Genomic DNA, 22701 nt, shown 5'->3' with positions numbered 1-22701 from the left:
TTGGCTTTCCATTCCCCGTCATTGTTATACGGCTTGTATAAAGAGTCTAACATTGACTTGCAGGAATGCTGCAGAGGTATTGTTCCATCTCCCTTATTTGCATATTACCCACAGGAGCATAAATGACCTTATAAGTCTCCTCACTTGCTCACCTTCTAGCTGCTCTGTTTAAGGAGAAAATCTAGCATTCCTGACCCAAATCTGCAACTAATATGGATGGGAAATATGCTTGTGTGAATGGGCCCTAAGTTTTTTGTTAGATAAATGTATGCGGCTTGTTGCCAGACACTGATAGCTTTTGCTATAATAAGTAATATTGCGTTCCGATGGCAGCTGGAAGCCTGACAAAGGCCTCCATGTCTGCCATGTAACTCAGTGTTAGGCCACACTTCCTGCTGGGTCTAATGGGCTGTTCACATAAGCTTAGTAGAACGCACTACATAAGTAAAGCAGTGTACCATTCTAGTGATTGAACAAGCAAATTTTCAAGTCTTCTTCAGGGACAAAAAAAGTGTCAAAAAATTTGTTTTCCTTTTAAAGAAGGAGAAAAAAACCCAGTTTAATAAATGGCTTAACCCCCCCCCCCCCTTCCTCCTGCAAAAAAACCCAAAAAACAAAAACCTTTTAAAGGGGTTGTCCCGCGATGACAAGTTAAGTTAAACACTTCTGTATGGCCATATACATGCACTTTGTAATAAACATCGTGCATGAAATATGTGCCATACAGATGTTATATACTCACCTTCCCTGCGCTGGCGTCCCCGTCTCCATGGTGCCGTCTAATTTCAGCGTCTAATCGCCCGATTAGACACGCTTCTGCAGAAGGGTCTTCTCCCTTCTGGTCGGTGCGGGCACGAGCAGCGTTCTGGCTCCGCCCCCTTCTACGCGGCATCGCGTAGCTCTGCCCTGTCACGTGTGCCGATTCCAGCCAATCAGGAGGCTGGAATCAGCAATGGACCGCACAGAGCCCACGGTGCACCATGGGAGAAGATCTCGGCGGCCATCTTGGAGGAAAAGAAGGAAGAAGTTGCAGAGGGGATTCGGGTAAGTAAAAAAATTTTCTTTTTAATTTCAACACATCCCTTGAGTTTGTCCTGCGCTGAACGGGGGGCCTATGCAAAAAAAAAAAACGTTTCGGCGCTGGACAACCCCTTTAATGAATAAAAAAGCAACACCTAATTGGTATCAACCCTTTCCAATCCACTGTCTGACGTCTTCAGACATTCTGATTGAAAGCTGTACAGCTCCAATGTGGGAAGACATCCGGCAGGGTATTCTTACTGTAGATTACTGGCAGCTCTGTTGTCGGGGGGCCCCTCCAGCATGTCCCATACCGCAGTACAGGCCAGGCACAATCGCTGTAGACCCTAGTAGAATGCAGAGACCCATACTATAATATGGAGGAGCTACTTGTTCAATGCAGATTAATAATGCAAGCCACTCACTCAACCCAGCCCAGATTGGTGAGGAATGACTGCAAACATAGTCTGCACATGTAAACAGATGCCAAAGACGTCAATCACAGATAGGTGCGCCACACTATACACGAGTATGACCCCTACTGGCAAAGCCAGTGTGGTTCACCTATCGGTGGTCGGTGTCTTTTGTATCCATTCACATGTGAGTGGCTTGCATTATTAGTCTGCATTGAACAAGTAGCGCCTCCAAATTATTGTATGGCCACTGCACTCTACTGGGGTCTATGATGCTGCAGCCTGGCCTGCAGCCTATCAGGCGTTGCATTACTGGCTTCCTTTTCAGTGAATAATGTCCTTATTTTTTCTTTTACACCCCCCCCCCCCACCCAGTGATCAAACATGTATTAACAATGGTTAGGTGATAAATTGGTCTTTGGTGGTAAAAATCACTTTATGGTCTTCCCATTATTAATTGTACAGGTCGTAAAACTATTGTCATGTGTGCCCAGACTGCTGGAATGACCACCTAGTAATGTATAATGTTGGTGGGTCCACTGATTTGTGGGAGGAGGAGATCTCTTAATCTCTTGCCAACGTGACCTTATGACTGGTTTGCTGACATTCTGTTGAAGTGGAGACCTGGAACGCACAACCTGTTATCTTGCCTGACCTCACCCTTGCCTCACTAACCCTTTGTACTCAGCACAATAAAAGTACAGCCAATGCCAGGGTGTTTGTCGAGCGATCCAGAGATGTATAAACTGGGTTCACACTGCGCTTGTGCGTGTGATCGGCCATTCCTGCCCAGGGTTCTGTCTGAATGACCACAATGGTATTCAAATGGAGCCATAAACGGAACCATTGACTTGCATAGTATGTTAAGGTTAAAAAAGACATGTCTGTTTAGTTCATCCTAGTATTCTGCAACGTTGATCCAGAAGAAGGGAAAAAAAAAACCTCCAGTGAGGTAAAAGCAAACTTTCTAATTTTTAGGGAAAAAAATTCCTTCCAGACTACAAGTCCTGACAGAATAATCCCTGGATTAACAAACCTTTTTGAAGTAATCTAATCTTTAAAGTGAATCTGTCATCCCCTTTATGCTGCTCTCTTTGAGGGTAGTATAATGGCCCTTTTACACGGGGTGATTATCGTTTTAGGTTCTTGCGCTCCCACAGAAAAATAAATAATTGTCCTGTGTAAATGTATGCAGTGGCTGAACAAGAATTGTCTTTCTGTGACCCACACTGTAGATGCTATGGAGATGGAGTGAGTAGACGACCTGGTGTGTAGTGGTACGTCGTTCAAACATATAGGGGCAGAGTTGTTTTGATAACAAACTGCGCCACATGAGGCTATGGGCTTATTCACAGGAGCATATGTCTGCCGCCGTATCCATGAAGCAGTTTCAGTGGTAACACACACAGAGGACCACAGAAATTAGTCCTCAGTATGCAGATAGGTTTATCAACCTGACCCTCCAGCCACTTATAGACAGAGGTCTGCCTAGAACTGTGCATAGAGAGATTGATTTCAATTGGGGATTAGGGGGTAGGGTGGGCAATCCTAACTGCAGCGCATGACTACTTCTTGTAGCCCTCTATATATGTATTGCTACTTATAAAATGTATGTTTCTGCCAAACTACTTCACAGGTATATTAGACGGACATATTGGTGCAATCAGCAAGCCTGTCACTACCTTAGGCCAACAGTTGTATGCGATTTTGCGCGATGGCTGTTGAACTAATTTAACACATGCGCAAAAGTGCATGTGCTATGTTTGTGCACAATACACATGAAAATAACATGCTGTCTATTTTGTTACCTTTGGTCACCATTTGACCAGGTTTTTTATTTCTAGAGGGCAAAGTTTCAATGTTGACTATGAAATTCTGTTCTAAAAAAAACCCCACTCCTTTCTAAGGCCGCCTGCAGACGGGCAGGTCTGATCCGGCTGCGAGGATCTCTCCGCGGGACCCGACCTGAGCGCCTGCATAGAGCGGCGCGTACTTGCCCGCCCCCGGGGCTCTGGCTATTTGATGTGCCAGCTTGCCGGGCAGCTGGCGCATGCGCAGACCAGAGCCGGCGGTTGGGCAGTGACGTTTCTTGAGCCCCGCACAGAAATAGAACATGCTGCAGTTTGTTTGCCGTGCGAGATTTCACGCAGACAAACCGCGGCCGTCTGCCTAGGATTGCGTTTGCTAATTCAATCCTATGGCAGCTTCCAAGGGCGGAATTTCTGCCCGTCTGCAGACAGCCTAAGGCTGCCTGTCCATGGGCGTTGCGATATTCCGCAGCGGAGCTGCCACAGGGGAGAAGGAGCCAGCTGACGGATCTCTGCAGAGATCCGATCTGACAGGCTCACCTCAGAGAATCGCGGCAATTTGTAGCATGCGGGGGATTGCTATGAAATCTATGGAAAGCATTCACTGTGTTCCCCACGGCCGGATTATCGCCGCGGGGAACACAATGAAAATTTGCCTGTGGACAGGAGCCCTAAGGGCTCATGTCCACGGGCAAAATATGATTTAAGATCCGCAGCGGATCTCCCGCATAAGATAAGTCAAAGGATAGGTACAGTCAAAGGATAGGTACAGGCTTAAGTACCTGTGTCTCCCCCACCTTCCAATAGCCTACTGGGGGTCTGTCCCTCCTGCTCCAATCAGCATGTAGTTACTGAATTCAGAGTATACCTCTGTGATGCCGCGATGTGCTGCAGATCCCGCGCATGAGCGGACTATTGCTAGTCCCGGACCTGGAGTACCGCGATGTTACATGGTTCCCTCGAAAATGCACTGTCCGTCGCTATCCTCAAAGTGCTGAGGACAAAATTAAAGGTACCACGATACTAGGGATTTTGACGTGCATAGCGCTCGCAACCCATTCGATGTAAAAAAAATATAGCGTTTATTGCATATCTCAATGGGATATGAACTCTAAGGCTCTAAATGGTCACAGCGCAGATATTAATAAATAATGGTATGTCACACCCAGTGCTCATGTTATGCAGCCACGGAAGAGTAACAAATATTCTCCCACATATATTTCATTATAAAGTGAAAGGTGAGGAAGAAAATAAACAATCAATCCATATCCTTTATGTAAAGAGTAAAAATACCATAAATAAATTGTACATTTACTAAATGATGGTAGGGAATATATACTCCCATCGGTTTCCGATACGCACAATTTGTCTCAATTGCCCAGCAACAGCAGCATCTGTTAGGCCTCATGTCCACGGGCAAAAGAAGAATTAAAATCCGCAGCAGATTTTAACTCTTCTCCTGCCCGCGGATCCGCATCCCATAGGGATGCATTGACCACCCGCGGGTAGATAAATACCCGCGGATCGTCAATAAAAGGGATTTTAAAAAAAATGGAGCATGGAAAAATCCGGACCATGCTCCATTTTCGTGCGGGTCTCCCGCGGGGACGGCTCCCGCGGGCTTCTATTGAAGCCTATGGAAGCCGTCCGGATCCGCGGGAGACCTAAAATAGGAATTTAAAGTATTTACCATCCGGCGCGGGCGGGGAAGATCAGCTGTTCCTCACGGCCGCATCTTCCTTGCTTCGGCTCGGCGGATGTGCCCGGCGTGCCGCCGGCGTCAGGAATTCATCCGCCGGCCGAAAATGAAGATCCGGCCGTGAGGAACAGCTGATCTTCTCCGCCCGCGCCGGATGGTAAATACTTTTAAATTCTTATTTTCGGCGCTCATGTCCGCGGGGCAGGAGGGACCCGCTGCAGATTCTACATGTAGAATCTGCAGCGGATCTGATTTTCCCCGTGGACATGAGGCCTAAGGGTATAGTCCTATACAGCAGACTTTCTGCAGTGACTTTCTTCTAAATGGGGTATGCAGAAATCCATGCATATATTGCAGAAACAACCTCATTTATCTGTGTATATACATTAAAGTACATTTTGCACTGTATTTTAATAGTATGTACTATTTAACTATTATCTCAACTAAGAAAAACAAGAGTACAAATGGGAAGGAGAAAACTTTTGTTTTTAAACTGCCGCTGCTGTTGGACTCTTCAGATATACAGAGTGTCTGACTGTACGAGAAATAGGGGTATATCACAGAGGTGGAGTAGGGAAAAGGCAGGAGACTTCTGATAAGGGAAAATCAGTGAATTTAGAAGATATACGCCATACCTCTGTCCTTTTGTTGGGAAAAATTTGATCAGTCCCATAGTGTAGTAGCGTACCCACATCGCCAACTTATGGATGGATAGGACATGAGGTATGCATTCTGGAAGGTACGCAGTATAACACATCACCTGTTTATTACTAGCAATGGCTGATTTGCGTCACTCTGATATAACCTTCTGATCTTCAGAAAATACGAGTCCTAAATCCATCTATTTAGAAATAAAAGCTGGTTCTGCCATATTTGTTGGTGAGACACGTATTCTATATATTTCAGAGTGAGTACGTCTGAATGCGTGTGCTTGACATCAGGTAACATTAAACTGAGTCTTTATAACTTTATGTTCATTGCCTCCACCTGAAAGTTTTAATTAAAAACTTGGATACTTTTCCAAGTTGTGAGGGCACATAGTTCATAAATGAGTTATTATATCAGCTTACATAATTCTGTCTGAACATCGTTGTCCGTCACAACTTCTTGTCATAATATCCTGCAGTATTTCTGAGCAGATAACCATTTTTTAGAAACCTATCAATTCTCTGCTACATTGGAAAACGGTCTTGTTGTCTGTAAGCTAAAGTGTAGTTTGGCTTATGTAGGAAGGCAATCGTCCAAAGCACACAAGCATATCTACACCGGAATGATTGAGGAGAAACCAAACGGACTCTGTGGGTTGGCCCAATCAAATTCTTGAATGGAATCCACTAAGCTTACGTGAGTTATAGGAAGCATACTAATACGCCTACAGTTCTTTATAAGGGTTTTCTGAGCTATTGAAACATTAGGAAGAGGACAGGGAATGGTTAAGGCGCGTATGTGTATATATATATATATATATATATATATATATAATATCCCCCGCGCTGCTCCTGTGCTCACCGCCATTGGTGGTTTACCACAGTGGTGGCATATAGCCTGCTAAGGATACTGATTGATTTCAGCAGTCATATATGCCTATATGGAATGTCACTGTCTGTCAAATAAACAAAGCCCAGTAGTGAGGATGGGAGCAGTGAGTATGACTTAGTTTGTGTTGGCTAACAAGACAAAACAACTTCCTTCCCTCTCCCAAACTTTTCAATAACTTGTAAAACCCTTTTAGGGCTCAGTCACATCAATGCTTGGGGGTTTGTTTCCTGCTGTTTTTGGGGACCTCTAAAATGTCACTCTGGCCATATGGATCTCTTATGATGACTCAATGGACTCCATTGACTGTAATAGGCGTCTGTTCAGTTTCTGGCTGGTCCTCCGGCATTTTACAGGATGAAATGGCACAGTATGCAGTACGAATTTAAAAACAAAAACTCTCTGATGGGAGTTCAGATGCTGATGTGAACAAGCCCTTAGATGTAAATTATAGGTCTAGTTATTTGTCACAGTTCACAATTAAAAGCTTAATTGCATTTCATAAATGCAGTAATCGGGGAAAAAAAGGCCGTCTATCTGTATATTTGTACGTATTTTAGCATTGCCCATGGATTAGATGCAATTAATCAGAACTGGAGATTGCACAATGTGGCAATGAGATCTCCTGCTCTGCCAGATTGCTGTTATGCAACGGTTCAATTAAGGTCTCCGTGAAATGTCCTGTACACAATGTAGTGAAGAAAGATTTCATGCACAGATTACTTCTGGAATGACGCTGCAGAAAAATGACTATAGAGGAACTTAAAGGGGTTGTCCCGCGAAAGCAAGTGGGGTTCAGCACTTCTGTATGGCCATATTAATGCACTTTGTAATGTACATCGTGCATTAATTATGAGCCATACAGAAGTTATTCACTTACCTGTTCCGTTGCTAGCGTCCCCGTCTCCATGGTGCCGTCTAATTTCAGCGTCTAATCTCCCGATTAGACGCGCTTGCGCAGTCCGGTCTTCTCCCTTCTGAATGGGGCCGCTCGTGCCGGAGAGCTGCTCCTCGTAGCTCCGCCCCATCACGTGTGCCGATTCCAGCCAATCAGGAGGCTGGAATCGGCAATGGAACGCACAGAGCCCACGGTGCACCATGGGAGAAGACCTGCGGTCCACCGTGGGTGAAGATCCCGGCTGCCATCTTCGCAAGGTAAGTAAGAAGTCACCGGAGCACGGGGATTCGGGTAAGTACTATCCGTTTTTGTTTTTTTTTAAACCCCTGCATCGGGTTTGTCTCGCGCCGAACGGGGGGGCTATTGAAAAAAAAAAACCTGTTTCGGGGCGGGACAACCCCTTTAACTAGGTATTCTGAAGACTGATTTTTTTTTTATCACCTATCCACAGGGTAGTTTGATTGCTGGGGGTTTCACCACTATGACCCCCCCCACCCACCCACTGATCGAGAATGGGGGTCTTGTGAGGAGTAAGGCCGGCTGCACATGAACAGACTTGCATTGCGGAATCTGCGGTTGGCGTCCGCAGTAAATGGCATTCGGAACATACTATGCGAAACCCTCTTTCCTAAAGACTCGCAGAAAGGAATTGCTATTTCCACAAGCGGAGAAAAAAAATCACAGCATGTTCTATTTTTGTGTGGCTTCCGCATGGATGGCTTCCATTGAAGTCAATGGAGGCCGTCCCACCCGCAGCCCATCTGCAACTAACATTGCAGATAGAACGTGGGTACCCACGTCATCATGTAGTGACGACGCAGCAAAAATACAGATTTAAAAAAGAAAAATCTGTACTGTGCATGTCCAGCGGCCGTGGCCATCCACAATACATATTTGAACAAGTACCCACAGTCAGAGCTGGACTGCTGCATGCAAAATCCACCCCATCTGTGTGCAGCTGGCCTAAGGGTGCCTACCCACTAGCGATATTTTTTATAGCGATGCAAGACCATTGATTATGAACCAAATTATTTTTAATGGTTTCATACTCATTTGTGACTCTTACACTCAAGCCTCGCACCGCAGAGAAAAACTCTTGCGATATTGCTTACTGTTTTCAGTGTGTCCAGCAGTGGTAGCGCTAGCCCCATTGAAAACCTAGGAAGTACATCACAAACTTCTGCCACAGCTGTGACAGCTATGGCAGAGGATTCCTTTATCCCCGTGGGGATGAAGGAATCCTCTGTCACAGCTCTGGCAGAAGTCCGTGATGCTATCTCATTGCTTTCAATGGGGTCGGCACTGCTGCAGCCCCATTAAAAAGCAGTGGGTTGCAGGCAACCCTCGCAGCGATTATTTTTGGGGAAGGGCTTGAAATAGAAGCCCCTCCTTGAAAACCATCCCTAGCTGTAAAAAAAAAAAAAAAAAAAATTCTACTCTCCTTGAAGAGCCCTTTGGCTCTTCTCTCCGCTGCAGCTGAGCGCTCAGCTATCGAATGATAGCTGAGCGCTGCCTGTGATTGGTCACAGCGCTCAGCCACTGAATGAGAAGAGCCAGACAGCTCTTGTAAGTGAATATAAATTCTTATTTTATTTATTTTTTTACAACTAGGGAGGATTTTTTTGGAAAGGGATTATATTTCAAGCCCTTCCCTGAAAATCATCGTTGTGGATTGAAAGCAATGGGATGGCATCACTGACTTTTGCCAATGTACTCACTATGTTTTCAGTGGGGCCAGCGCTGCTGCTGCCGCCGGCCCCATTGAAAACAATGAGCGATATTGCAGAGTTTTCTCTGCGCTGCGAGGCTCTCTCATCACTAGAAAAAAATGTTGCTAGTGGGTAGGCACCCTAAAGGCGATTGGTTGGATCTCAGCAGTAAGACATCTACTGATCAGACTTCTGTCACCTATCTTGTGAATAAGTAACAAGTCAGTTTTGCTAATACCCCTTTACAGGGGTTAACTATGCTTTAAAAATTGATTTGTCTATCATTAGAATAGTACATCACTGTCTGATTGGTGAGGGTCCCACTTCTGGCACACCCGCCAATCAGCTGCTTTGATGGGTCATGTAACTTGTATGAGCGCTGTGGCGTCTTCTATGTTGTTACATCAGCTTGCCATTTGGTTCATACTCGGAATGATGTATGTTTCATGGCAACAGTTCTGAGTATTGAAGTGCTGACCACGTTCCTAGGGAAACATGGAAGTGGGTGAGTAAATAATGCTGCTTTCACATCTGCGTTCGGAGGCTCTGGCTTCCTGGTCCATTTGGGGAGCAGGAAAGGGCAATCCTCTGGCTGAATGGGTCCATCTTACGACTGAACCGAACAACGCAGCTGCCTGGCATTTTACCGGAAGAAAAGGCGCTTTCTTCCGGTATTTTGTGCTGGTTATGTGACACTGACACAACCTCTGAAGGTTCCAGCGCAGATGTGAACCCGGCCTAATGTGCACTTGGTGCTGATGTTGCCCTGGTCTGCTCTGATTGGAACACACGACCCTATAGAATCAGTACTAACCACTCATTGTCCTTAGCCCCTTATTAAAACGACAACCTTGGAGTTGTTGTTAAACTTGGCATGCAGTTACATCTCAGGCAGATATGCAAATTATTAGACTTGTGGCGTGATTGGATGAACGCTTTTGCAACTAGAGGCCCAAAAAGTGCTTCCACCCTTGGCCTATAAAAAGCTATGAGGCTACTTGTGTTAATGCAAATGTCAATGGGACTTTCTAATGTTTAAAAACGCATTGCACAAACTAGCGATTCGTTTTTAACATTAGAAAGTCCCATTGATATTCGCGTTAAAGAACGCAAGTGTGTAGGAGCCCTTAAGTAGACCTCTTCCGCTTGTGTAAAGCTGGTTGACCACTAGACACCTATATGACTTAAAAGAAATTTGGCCCTCTTAAAAGTATGAGAAGGAGTGCGTTACTGGAATGTGAGAAGCTATATGGTCATATCAACAAATTGCCCGCTACCTGGGATGTTATGACTTGACTGTTTGAAGTTGCAACTAGTAGATGTGTGAGGGCACGCATACAAGGTGACCGGGCGCTGGACACAACTGACCACCAGTAGAGAGGATCGTCTGACAAGCATAAGCAGCTCCAACTGTTTCATTGTCCACCATCCAGAGACAGGTGACACCATTGTTACACCCCTGTGTCTGTAAGAACCATTTCCAGGTACTGGGGGCCATCGCATATGACAGTCGGTCACCCCTAATAGTGATACAAGGTTCGGCATGTGACTCGCAGCAGGGTCGGCATGGCAGATGGGAGGCGAGACACTGCCAGCAGCGTCTTCGGCAGGAGAGATGGGAGCGCTAGTGGGGGCATCAACAAGCTCTTCCCTACAACACAACCAGTCCAACCCATGTCTACACACATTTTTCCGGTGGAGACTAGATACACCAGTACCTAGCTCTGGTACATTAACTTTTTAAATGGAACATATTGTTACGTTGTGTTCTAGATCAAAGGGAACAGAAGATAAGCTGCCAATTAATTGTATCATAACCCTGGGGTTGGGAAATCTGCTTCAAGTAGGTGTCGTCAAGTAGCACATGTGGTGTATTATCATAGATTTTTTTTTTTTAATTTTTTTTAACCTCTTAACAATCCTTGAGTTTCTCCTTGTTGACATGCTGATGTTGGGTTGGTGTGTAAATGTTTGTTAGGGTGCATTCACATGGATGAGAGAGTAGAAGTGAAACTGCACATCCCTCAGACCCGGGGACAAGTGATTTACTGCCTACTGTCAGCCTTGACTTTCAAGAATCTAGATCTATTTACTATAAATCTACAAAATGGACTTTGAAGTCACTGACTGGCTGAATGTCAGGAATGCTTTCTTTTCTCCCTAGGGAGAGCACCTACAAGGTGAGTGAGGAGTCTAAGGGCTCAAGCAGACATTCGGATCTTGCTGCGAGAATTCTCACAGCAGGATGCCACCCATGCCCCTGCAGTGACCTGTGGCATCTCCTCCTCCTGCTCTGTTGCGTGCTGGCTGGCGCACAGCCACACATATGCAGAGCCGACGCATCAGCCGTGACGTTTCTGTTCAAGCCTCTGTGAGGCTCGCACAGAAATAAGACCTACCGCGATTTGTTTACTGCTTGAGTCTTCACACAGTCAAATCGCGGCTGTCTGCATAAGATTGCATAAACTAATGGAAACCTATGGCAGTGTGCACAACATTGATTTGCAGGAATGCTGCCTTCCAATTGATTGCACTGCAGAAGTATTGTTCAATGTCCCTTATTTGCATATTACCTAGAGGAGCATTCCCAGTCATTGTTACAAGGCTTGTATAAAGATTCTAACATTAACTTGCAGGAATGCTGCCTTCCAATAGGTGGCCCTGCAGAGGTATTGTTCCATCTCCCTTATTTGTGTATTTTAGAATTGCCATAATACTTAGTTCAGTATAGATAATCTGTTCTTGCCTTGGTTTGTGTCAATGCTAGTGACTTATATTTTTTTCTTTTTGCTGAGTAATGTTAGTCAGAAATTACATCCTTGTCTTGGGGTTTTACATAGAAAATTGCCTCATTAATCGGAAAAGCATGTCTGTGGTCATGTAGTTTCCTTCCCCTTTTGATTTCTGGAAGATGCGGCATGATTCAGTACTTCTTCCCCAAGTGACTATTGCAGTGTCATTGCAGATGATATGGCTTATACTAGGCAATTTACAGCAGAAATAAATGGTGGCTGCACATGCGTGTCCTCTGCTCCATTTATGCAGGGGCAATTGGGACCCCAGGCTTGGGACTGGATGGGGGTCTCGGCAGTCAGATACGTAAAGTCCTTTGTCAGAGCTCTGTTCTTTGTGTTTTGGACTTTGTATTGAAGTATTATGCCAAGTGTGTCATTGCAGTTGTCTTGTGAACTTTGATACATGGCAATTATATGGTGGATTCCACTGGCTCGTTGCCGAACTGAAATTCTTTTCTTTCGCCCATATGGCGTCCATTCTGGAGAGATGTGTAACAGATGTAGCCATCATGTCCTTTATAATGTCCACATTGTTTGGTGTTGAATCCGTTCTTGCGTTGGTTAGTGTAAATTCTGGTAACTTTATTTCTGTAGCTTTTTTTTGGTGAGTTGCAATCAATTACATCATTATCTTAGGGGTTTACTTAGAAAATTGCTTTACTAGTCAGAAAAGCGAGTTGTCTGGTGATATGGTTTTCTTGCTCAGGTTCTGGAAGATGCTACATGGTGTAGTTGTTCCCCCGATGCGGCGTCATTGGAGAGAAGGCGGCTCTTACAAGGCAGTTTCCAGCACGGCCATTAAAATGGCGCAGCAGCACGCTTGTCATCTGCTCCATTCATACGGGAACCCTGTTCTAATAATTGGCAGGGTTTTCAGTAATCCAACCCTAATCCATCATGTTGTCCCCTACCCTGTGAATGGGGAATAAACTTGGATTTGGGTACAACCCCTTTTTAAATTCTAAAGTGGGTGTATTTAGTGGCTGATTGGTGAATGTAGGCTGGGTGCTTGTAGCATAGGAACTTGCTGTAGTGTGCAAGATGTTTAATTAGTGAAAGTGCAGCTTTTCTCTTTAATGGGCAGTTTTTATTTGTTTTTGTTTTTTTTCCCTATATACAGTGACATCAGCAATTTGTAAAGCCGTGATACAAATGTCATATCTACTTCCTCTGGTCTACAAGATGATCTATATTAATACTATAATGGACAATGAATGGAACTTTTCATGGCCTTCTTGGCAGGCCACAGTGTTTGTGAGAGCTCTGTACCGTTCTTGTGTTTCAGTGACACTAATTTGACCAAATTTTATTTATTTATTTTTTCCTTTTTAATTCTCTAAGCAACCACATAGCTTTTGCTACTTCTGGATCTTGGTGTGATACTTGGTAACTGTCACTGTATTGCAGTATTCCTCGAAGTGTGTGGTTTTGACCCACCTCCAGTAGTGGTATTTTACGGCATCTGTCTGCTTCTGTCAGATGCTTTCTCAGCTTCTGTGTTTTATGTTTTTTCTGTTCTTGCATCAGCACTTTATAACTTTTATTATAGCACTTTGTGGACATGGCGCTTCTCATAAAGGTACTAAAGTACAGATGCTTCAGATGGGTTGTACTCCGCTGCTTGCAATCACCTTTTCTTCTGAACTGCACTATGACCGTCACCCTTTGGTTAAATTATGATCTACCTTGAACTTCAGCACAATTTGCATGTTCTGTACTTTAAGAATAATTACGCAATCTGCTGTGACTGACTAGGCAGTTTGTAGCAATTTATACTTGTGTAGACCCACAATCTAGTCATCTGTAACTTCTATTTCCCTTCCACTGTCATGTATGTATGCTGGGAACATTGGCCCCCACTCTCAATAATAACATGAATGAGAATGGCTGAAAGCATGCAAGTGTGTACATGGCACTACATTATTAAACATGCATGATCGCCTCTCTTCTGACTTTTATGACATATTCTAACTTGAGCTTCCCAGTTTGGAGTTTAAATTGACCCTTTGTTTTGAGTTAGGCTTGTAACTACTCATCGGATATTCTAAGAGCATGCGTGTCCTGCTGAGCTAAGCCAACATGTTAACAAAGAATGTTCAGCTATCTAGGTTAAAGTAAATATCTACCCTTTTTTTTTTTTAAACACTTGCTATCCTCAAGTAACCTTGCATGGAACTAAAGTTAGAAGATAAAATCCTGGCTGACTGCAGCCACAATCTGGGGCCTTCACTGCGTTATATGTTGCGGAGTTCATTGCAGAAGAACATGGCTCCTCAGCTCCCTCTAGTGGTGCTTGCAGGCATTTTTTTAAAAATCTATGGGAGTTTGCTCGCTGTATCACAAAAACCAAGCTCCATTCACATTAAAGATATACTAAGAAATCTAAATATTAGCCCTATTTAGATAAAAGTATGAGCAGTTGCCTAAAGGCAGGACTGAGCAAATACATTGTAACTGTAAACCTACTGGATTGATAACCACTAGGCAATCTACAAAACAATATCCTTTTTTGCAGAGGATACATGGAGGGACTTGGCATAACTGGCTGGACAGGTCTTCCCAAAATCTTATGTAGGGACTGAGCATAACTGGCTGGACAGGTCCTCCCAAAATCTTATGTAGGGACTGAGCGTAACTGGCTGGACAGGTCCTCCCAAAATGTTATGTAAGGCGCTTCCATGCAACTTGAGATGCCTCTGGTGACCTAGCAATAAGGAAAAGAGCACATTCTTCAGTGGGGTTATGGAACAACCAGCTTGTAAGTTTTTACATCTAATTTATTTATATTTTTCCTAACGTTACAAGCTGGTTGGTGGGGCACCCCATGCTTATTAGTTGGTTAGCGGGTGTCACAACTATGGCAATACACATTAGACAAATGTTAGTAAGAGTTTGTCCACATGGGACAAATTCAGTAAAAAAAAACAAAAACCTAATCAATTGTATGTAACTTATGGGGATCCATACATGTCTCCACACATTGAAAGGGGTAAAAATTCACAGCATAAATTCACTTCCTCTGCCCGTGAATGTCACTTGGTAAAATTTTACTCTTTTACTTCTCTAATACTCAGTGGAATTTTAATGCACAATTCCAGAAAATCTGCATTGCATGGTTCTGTGAGAACAGAGCTACTCGCTATTTATGGGATCTTCGCAAGATTGATTTCTATTACTAAAGATATTTAAGGTGACAAAGATGGCATAAATGGCTTTGTGGGATGAGATTACTAAACATTTCTACAATTTTTTTCTTCTTGCACCATTCTAGTGTCCGAAATCAAGATGGGTGATTCCTGTGTTAACCAAGATGTCTGCCATTCAGAGGATGGGAGCGCCGTTGTGGAGGAGTCTATGTTTAGTATGGCAGACATGTTCCTGTTATCGCTAATCGTTGGCCTGCTCACCTATTGGTTCTTTTTCCGCCAGAAGAAAGAAGAGCCAATTGAGTTTAAAGTTCAGACCTCTGCGTAAGTACTCCTATGTTACTTATCTATTGTGTTTAATATTCTGTTTCTAGAATTCTGTAGTGGCAAATTTGGATCCTACTCACATATGGCAAAAATTTCCACTGCACAAATTGCTTGAAAGTTCACTGCAGATTTCATCCTTATTGCTGTCGGTTAACTCTGCAGTAAGACCAAAAGAAATCTGCAATTGAGTCTGCTATGAAAATCTGCAACGTGCTTTCAAGTCTATACAGATTTATTTCTGCTGCATCTTAAGTCCCATATACAGTATTATGCAGTAGCCATACAGAAAATCTAGAGCATATATGCCATATTAGCTAGAAGGGATTTTGGTTTGAGACAACACTTGTATGATTGAGACAAAAAAAGTAACCAATTAGATGTTGGCTTATAATGGCTAGTCGGAACGCAAGCTGAAAACATTTTTTCGCCGTATGCTATAAGGGAGTGCTCTTGGGTCAGACTTCTGAAACTGTCTTATTGTAGTTGGCCATAGCAACCAATCGCAGAGTAGCTTTCATTTTACCACAGCAGACTACAAAGACAGTTTCCTAAGGCTTACCCTTAGTTCGATTCAGCCGTAAATACAACTTACATTACTGTGTAGAGGTTACTCTTGAGCAAAATGAAATTTAAGTTTCGTTGGGCTGAACAAAGGTACCTCGCTGTTGCCTTCCGCCTTGAACGGTTACACTTTAGAGAGATTTCAATCTGGGTATAGCATGCAACCAACCAATCTATGGTTATTAAAACCATCCAGAGACATAAAATTATGGGAAAGCATTGATCAGCCACAGTCCAGCCATCCTCAGCAAGGGATTGCAAGGTTTTGAAGAGGGTCTCTCTCAAAACTGGAAGATATCACCTAAATCGCTCAGTTAATGGAGTGAATCTTGAGGTTTGATGTACTCCAAGTAATCTGAGGCTTGTAACTGAAGTTGGATTGTGTGGGTGTAAAGGCAAAAAAAACTTTTGCTGTCAAACGTTCAAAGGAAATGAAGGCTGACCTGGTCTCCCCAACAAGAGGAAAGTGGTTTTGTTTTATTTGCGAGAAACGTCACGGTTGATTCGCCGGGTATGTGCTGCGGCTGTGCGCTGACTGGCACATCGCAGTGCAGAAAGAAAAGACCACGAACAGGTGAGTATAAGCTCAATACCAGGACATGGGTCACATCCCGCTATGAGAATTCTCCCGTCGGGATCCGACCTTGCCGTGTGCAGGCAGCCTATATGTGATAGCCTAGAGAAGAGTACAATCCAGGGTGCACAGTCGCTGGTTTGGTGAATCATAGAATTGAGAGTTGGAAGGGACCTCCAGGGTCATCTGGTCCAATCCCCTGCTCAGTTCAGGATCACTAAATCATCCCAGACAGATGTCTGACCAGCTTCTGTTTGACTTCCTTTAAAGGAGAACTCTACACCTCCCGTGTCAACCTGTTCCACTAATTGATCACCCCCACTGTCAAAGCTTTTTCTAATATCTAATCTGTGTCTCCTCCCTTTCAGTTTCATCCCATTGCTTCTTGTCTTTCATTGTGCAAATGGGAATAGGGCTGATCCCTTTACAAATATCTGAAGGGCTGTCACAGTGCAGACAGCTATTAAATCTTCTCTCAGCCTCCTTTGTTGCAAGCTAAACATTCCCAGATCCTTTATTCGTTCTTCCTAGAACATGATTTGCAGACCGCTCACCGTCCTGGTAGCTCTTCTCTGAACTTGCTCCAGTTTGTCTTTTTTTTTTTTTTTTAAATTGGGCTTCCCAGAACTAGACACCGTATCCAGATGAGGTTTGACCAAGGAAGAGTAGAGGGGGATTAATTACCTCACATGATCTAGTCTCTATGCTTCTCGTAATGCATCCCAGAGTTGTGTTGGCCTTTTTATTTATTTATTTTATACTGCTGCATCATACTGTTGACTCATGTTCCGTGTGTGATCCATTGGTATACTCAAGTCTTCTTCACATGTGCTGCTGCTTAGCCAAATTCCTCCCATTCTGTGTATGCTTTTCATTTCTCTTGCCCAGATGTAGGACTTTGCATTTCTCCTTGTTAAATACCATTCTGTTAGACCCCGTCCACTGCTCAAGCTTGTCTAGATCTTTTCGAATCACCTCTCTTTAGTGTAGTGTGAGAGAGTATTCAAAAAGATCTAGTAAAGCGTGAACAAACAGTGTTGTGAGACAACCTATCGTTAAAGGGATGAGGACTGGCCCAAAATACTGCAAGATACTATAGAAACCATTGCAGTTAAGCACCAAGGATTTGTTTCCCGGTGGGGACTTCAGAATGATAATGCTACTGCTCATCAGACAAAATTCGTGAAGCAGTTGTTCCAGTGGAATAGTATCCAGCAAACTGGACAACCCAGTCACCAAATGTAAATCTGATTTGAGAACTCATGGCAAAAAGTATCCACCAAATATATCCAAAAGGCATCCCACTATCAAAAGGGAACTGATTGAAAGCATAAACACCCGGCAGTACGTGGTTTTGGTTGAACTGCTAAATCTTATGTGCCCCATGCCTAAAACGTGCACACTGGTGTTCAAGAGCAAAGAATGGCTAGTGTGATATTTATACTAATTACTAAGATTTTCAAATTCTGCTTTAATTATGCATGGACAATTTTTAATATGCTCTGATGTTCTTTGTAGCATTGTTCAGGTGAAAGGTGTGTTTAAAAAATAAATAAATAAATATTTCTCCTGAAAACAAATGAAATGGTATATATTATTGCTGGCAAACTTTAGATTTTTCTAACTTTGGTTTAAATATAATAAAACCTCCCAAATCTAGTGCGGGGAACTTTAGAACAGCACTGTATCTAGAGAATTTGGAGGCCAAATCATCACCTTGAACTTTCTCATGTTCCTCGACAATTTCCGTAGTGTGGTAGAGGGTGCATAATTCTGCTGAAAGAGACCATTAGGAAATACTGTTGCCATGAAGGGGTGTAATTGTTCTGAAGCAAAGTAGGTGGGACATGTCAAAGTAACTTGCATATGAATGTCATGATCCAGGGATCAGCCTGTGTAAACAGGCAGTTGGTCACTTATGAACTGTTTGCTTACCGTGAATGGAGGCGGGCGGCTCAGAACGCTCCCTGGCCCACTCTGCCTCCGTTCACTAGCTCTGCTCATTCCGGTGTAAAATCACATGAACAATTATAACAATCACTGGGATGACCTGTCTGGCATATCCACCCAAAGGTTGTTCCATGTAAAACACCCTTAGGCCGGCTGCGCACGAGCGTGACTGGCTCCGCTGCGGAATATTCCACGGCGAAGCCTGTCACGGCGCCCCCCAGAGACCTCATACTTACCAGCGGATCCGGCGTTTTCGCTCCCGCATGACGCTTCCCCGCCCACCACCGCGTCACATGACACGCCCACCGCGTCACATGACACGCCCACCGCGTCACATGACGCGGCGGTAGGCGGGAAAGCGTTTTCACGCTATCTTCCGCTGTGCTACAGCGGGAGATGGCGTGAACGGACGGCTTCCATTGACTGCAATGGAAGCCGTCAGCGCGTACACCTGCGGCAAATAGAGCATGCTGCGGGTGAGGACGGGAGATTTCACGGTGCGGAATTCCGCGGTGGAATTCTGCACCGTGTGCCCTGAGCTATTGGGTTCAATCCGTTGAAATCCGTTCGTGGGAAGGAGGCCTTACTTGCAGCAAACTGCAATGCTCTGTGTTCTACCACCTTTCTGTCGTAATAGACATTACATTTTTAAAGGCTTTGTCCAATTGCGATATGATTTATTTAAAATAAAGTGTAGCCTGAAGTGTGTTTAAAATGACAAAAGCAAAACTACTTGCCTGTCCTGTGCTCTGGTGATCAGCGCTGCAGCCCTACTGTCCTTCTGGTCTTTATTGTGAAACAGATACCACCTGCCCGCTGCAGCAGTTGGGTGTCCTTCCCTTGTCACCTATCTCGGCATCTGAGCACCTGACTGCTGCAGCGGCAGCTGGTATCCCTTCACAACAAATACCAGGAGGACTGCAGTGCCGGATTGCCAGGGCAGAGGATGGGCAAGTACCCAATACATTGTTTTAAACACTTTGAGGATAATAAAAATAAATAAATAAATTTGTTCTATAGTAGCTCTTCTGTGGGATCAGACCAGATAGGCCAGCCCTGGCTCCTCACATCGATCAAATGAGCCTTGGGTACTCATGACCCTGTAAATGGTTACTAGCTAGTGCATATTGGGAACACTCCACAAGACCTGCGGTCTTGTAGATGCTCTGTCCCAGTTGTCTAACCTCAGATGTATATAATCTCAACAAAGTGAGTCAGTTGACATTGGTCTTGAGGCCTCCTGCACACGGGCATATTTGCATTGCGGAGTCCGCGGCAGGCGTTTGCCTCCGGATTCCATAGCAAATCCAGCACACAGTATTCAATGGCAAAAAGCCAATTGATTCCTTTTCTTTCTTTTTTTTTTTTAAATTTTTTTTAATTTCATTTTTAATTTTTATTCCAGCTCGCGGAGAATAAATCATAGCATGCTGTGCGGGTTACGCACGACTGGCTTCCATTAAAGTCAATGGAAGTAGTCTGTTCTGCAGCACTTCCACAGTGATCACTGTGGAAGTATCGTGGGATACGCGTACCCTCCCCCAGCGCCGCCCGCTACATGTCGCAGCGTGTGCAGAAGCCGCCAGACAGTTTAGCTTGGGTCACCGGCCGGGCGTTGGGTCGAACTCCGCTGTGGGGATTCCGCATGTGGTGTCCGACCCACCTGTGTGCAGGGGGCCTTAGTGCATGGGTCTGCAGCAGTTTCCCAAAAGTCGTATCAAATATCCAGGAATAGAAGCGAAGACCAACTCTCGGGTATCCATCTGAGATTCTTTGTTAGGTAAAGTATAAAAGACATAACTAATATTAACAGATGAATTCTTGCTACTTATGCCTTTCAGACCAAACAGGTCCTTGCTCATAGCTGGAGTGAAGCTAAGAATGGAGTGCTAAATAGTCAAGTTGCTTACATGCCCACAACTTATCTGCAGGTTAATGAGCGCAAGGCTGAAGTACAAAACCATAAAAATATATCAAATCAATAATTGTCAGTTTTGCAATTCAAACATTTTAGGAAAGCTAGAAACCAGCATGAGAAGGATACTGCATTCTTTGAAAGAACTTCTTCAGACTCTTTAAAGGGAACCTTTTCCCACCTATGAGCACCATAGACTAAGTTATGGACAGGTTCTGTGTAGGGAGTAATGGGAGTGCATACGCACAGCCTACAGTGAGGAGTCCGCTGCACTGACAGCACGGGAACGTGGAGCCTAGTAAGTACTACAAAAATATCCCCAGCTTCCACAGAATCTGTTCTAAGCGCCATTATGCTTCTAGGGACAGTCTCCATCACAAATGACTTCAATGGCAGTGTGAACAAAACCTCAGATGTTCTTGATTCTCTGAGTTTGTGACTAGTACAACAAACATGATCATTTGCCCATCCACTTTATTTGTGAATTTGCATATAAAACCAATAAAGTAGGTGTTTTAATGGACGGACAAATAACATACAGGGCATACTTTTTAGCTTGGCCCCATAGTAGTATTTGGAGGCTACTGAACAGGAGCGCAGACTGGCTTATTTTCCTTGGGTTACCAAGAGATGCCCTGAAGGCAAAAGCTTTTGTCATGGTGACTGATTCATGTATTACACAAGGTTGTCGCTGAGCAGCCCTTCCTGAGATGCTTTGCCAGGGTCTTTCTCCTGTAAGTAACTTTAATGAGGCCCTTATAAGATTGCAGTGGCTCATTAGTAGAAATTGTTAGTGTTCCTGCAGTTATTAGCATCCTGAGGGGCTCTTGAACGAACTACTGGATGTACGTGAAATGCGTTCTGTAGACAAGGCAGACGATGACACAATATTGATGCATTTCCTAAAGGCCCGCTTACATGAGTTCTGACAAATGATCGTTCTTCCTAATCTTTGCCTCATGTAAATATGTTCAATGAACAACCAACATCTTGTTTGTCATGACTGCATCTCTTTAGGGACAGGAGTATCATTTGTTGGCAGCATGTTTCCTTGCTTAAATTCGGAAAGTGCTACTGCCAGTAATGTCAACAAGAAGCTGTATTAAGGATTGTTTGTTCCCATACAGTTTGCTTCATTTAACTGAAGATTAAGGCCCCCTGTCCACGGGCGTTGTGGTATCCGGGTAGCTCCCCCGCGGGAGCCACCGCCTGGGAGCAGGAGCCGCAGACGAATCTCTGCAAGTCAGCCTAATCTGATAGATAGGCTGACCATGGAAAATCGCAATGATTCTCTGCTCGTGGACACAGGGCCGGCGCTTTCCATAGCAATGCTATGGTAAACCGCCGGCGAAATCCCTGCCATGGACAGGTGGCCTAAAGGTTTAACTGCTATGGACACACTCTGGGGGGCGCGTATGTATGTTTCAGGGGTTTTTTTTTTTTTTTGGTTTTTTTTTTCTTCTAACTTTTTTTATTAGTTTGTAATTTGTACTATTTAAAAAAAAAAATCTAACTTTTCACAGCATATTGAAGAGGCATGTGACAATCCGTATCACTTTTTTGTATAATCATACAATTCTCTAGCATTGTATCAAGCCAGCTAGAACTAGTACATTGCATTAGACTATGGAGACTTGTAGGTGGTTGTAGGTTATCATGTCACTCCCATTATTGTCCCATACTGCTATGAAATATTCCTAAACTTAAACCAGCTAACCTTCTGGACACAAGTTAAAAAATAAAACAAAGCCTGAAGCTTGTGACTCCACCCTGTTCTCCACCATGGTTGAATTGGTGTTTTATGGCCGCCTGCAGACGGGTGGAAATTCCGCAGCGGGAACAAACGCAATTCTATGCAGACGGCCGCGCGAAATCTCGCGCGGCAAACAAACTGTGGCATGCTCTATTTCTGTGCGGGTCTCGCAGAGCCCCGCACAGAAACTTCACTCACCGGCCTCCAGCCCCGCTCTGCGCATGTGCTGGCGGCCGGCGCAGGAGAGGTGAGTGCCCGCGCTGCTCTATGCAGGCGCTCGGGTCGGGCCCCGCTGTGAGAATTCTCGCAGCCGGATCCGACCCGGCCGTCTGCAGGCGGCCTATGTCTGTGAGTTTTGGAGTTAGCAGCTGAAGCTATTTTGTTAACTGGCAATGTTTGCTTACTATAAGGGCAGCATGGATCAAATGCCCTGATTGTAGCTCAGCAGGTAGAAAATAAAAAACATGCTTTCAGTTTTTAATTTTAATTTTTTTTATTTTTTATTTTTTTTATTCCAATTTTAATATATTCTCTTTAAGCTCCATAAATCAATGGGAAATCAACTTTTTCTTTTGTTTTACATTTTGATGCTTCTCT

General features: G+C 44.1%; 1 protein-coding gene across 3 annotated transcripts in view; it reads left to right on the top strand.

Moving 5' to 3' along the window:
• Positions 1-22701, top strand: part of POR (cytochrome p450 oxidoreductase) — a 60837-nt gene that overhangs the window by 5709 nt on the left and 32427 nt on the right. For 2 of the 3 annotated variants that reach the window (XM_066575127.1, XM_066575125.1), the window contains exon 2: positions 15150-15348. In XM_066575127.1, the coding sequence (XP_066431224.1) occupies positions 15164-15348 (185 nt within the window). In that variant the 5' untranslated portion in view covers positions 15150-15163. Of the gene's footprint in view, positions 1-14530; positions 14637-15149; positions 15349-22701 lie in introns of those variants that run through there. The other variant, XM_066575124.1, reaches the window with a different exon arrangement.

This window comes from Eleutherodactylus coqui, chromosome 1 (genome assembly GCF_035609145.1).
Source record: "Eleutherodactylus coqui strain aEleCoq1 chromosome 1, aEleCoq1.hap1, whole genome shotgun sequence".
Lineage (NCBI taxonomy): Eukaryota > Metazoa > Chordata > Amphibia > Anura > Eleutherodactylidae > Eleutherodactylus > Eleutherodactylus coqui.
Note: the sequence above shows the minus strand (reverse complement) of the source record. Positions and strands in the feature narration are given on the sequence as shown.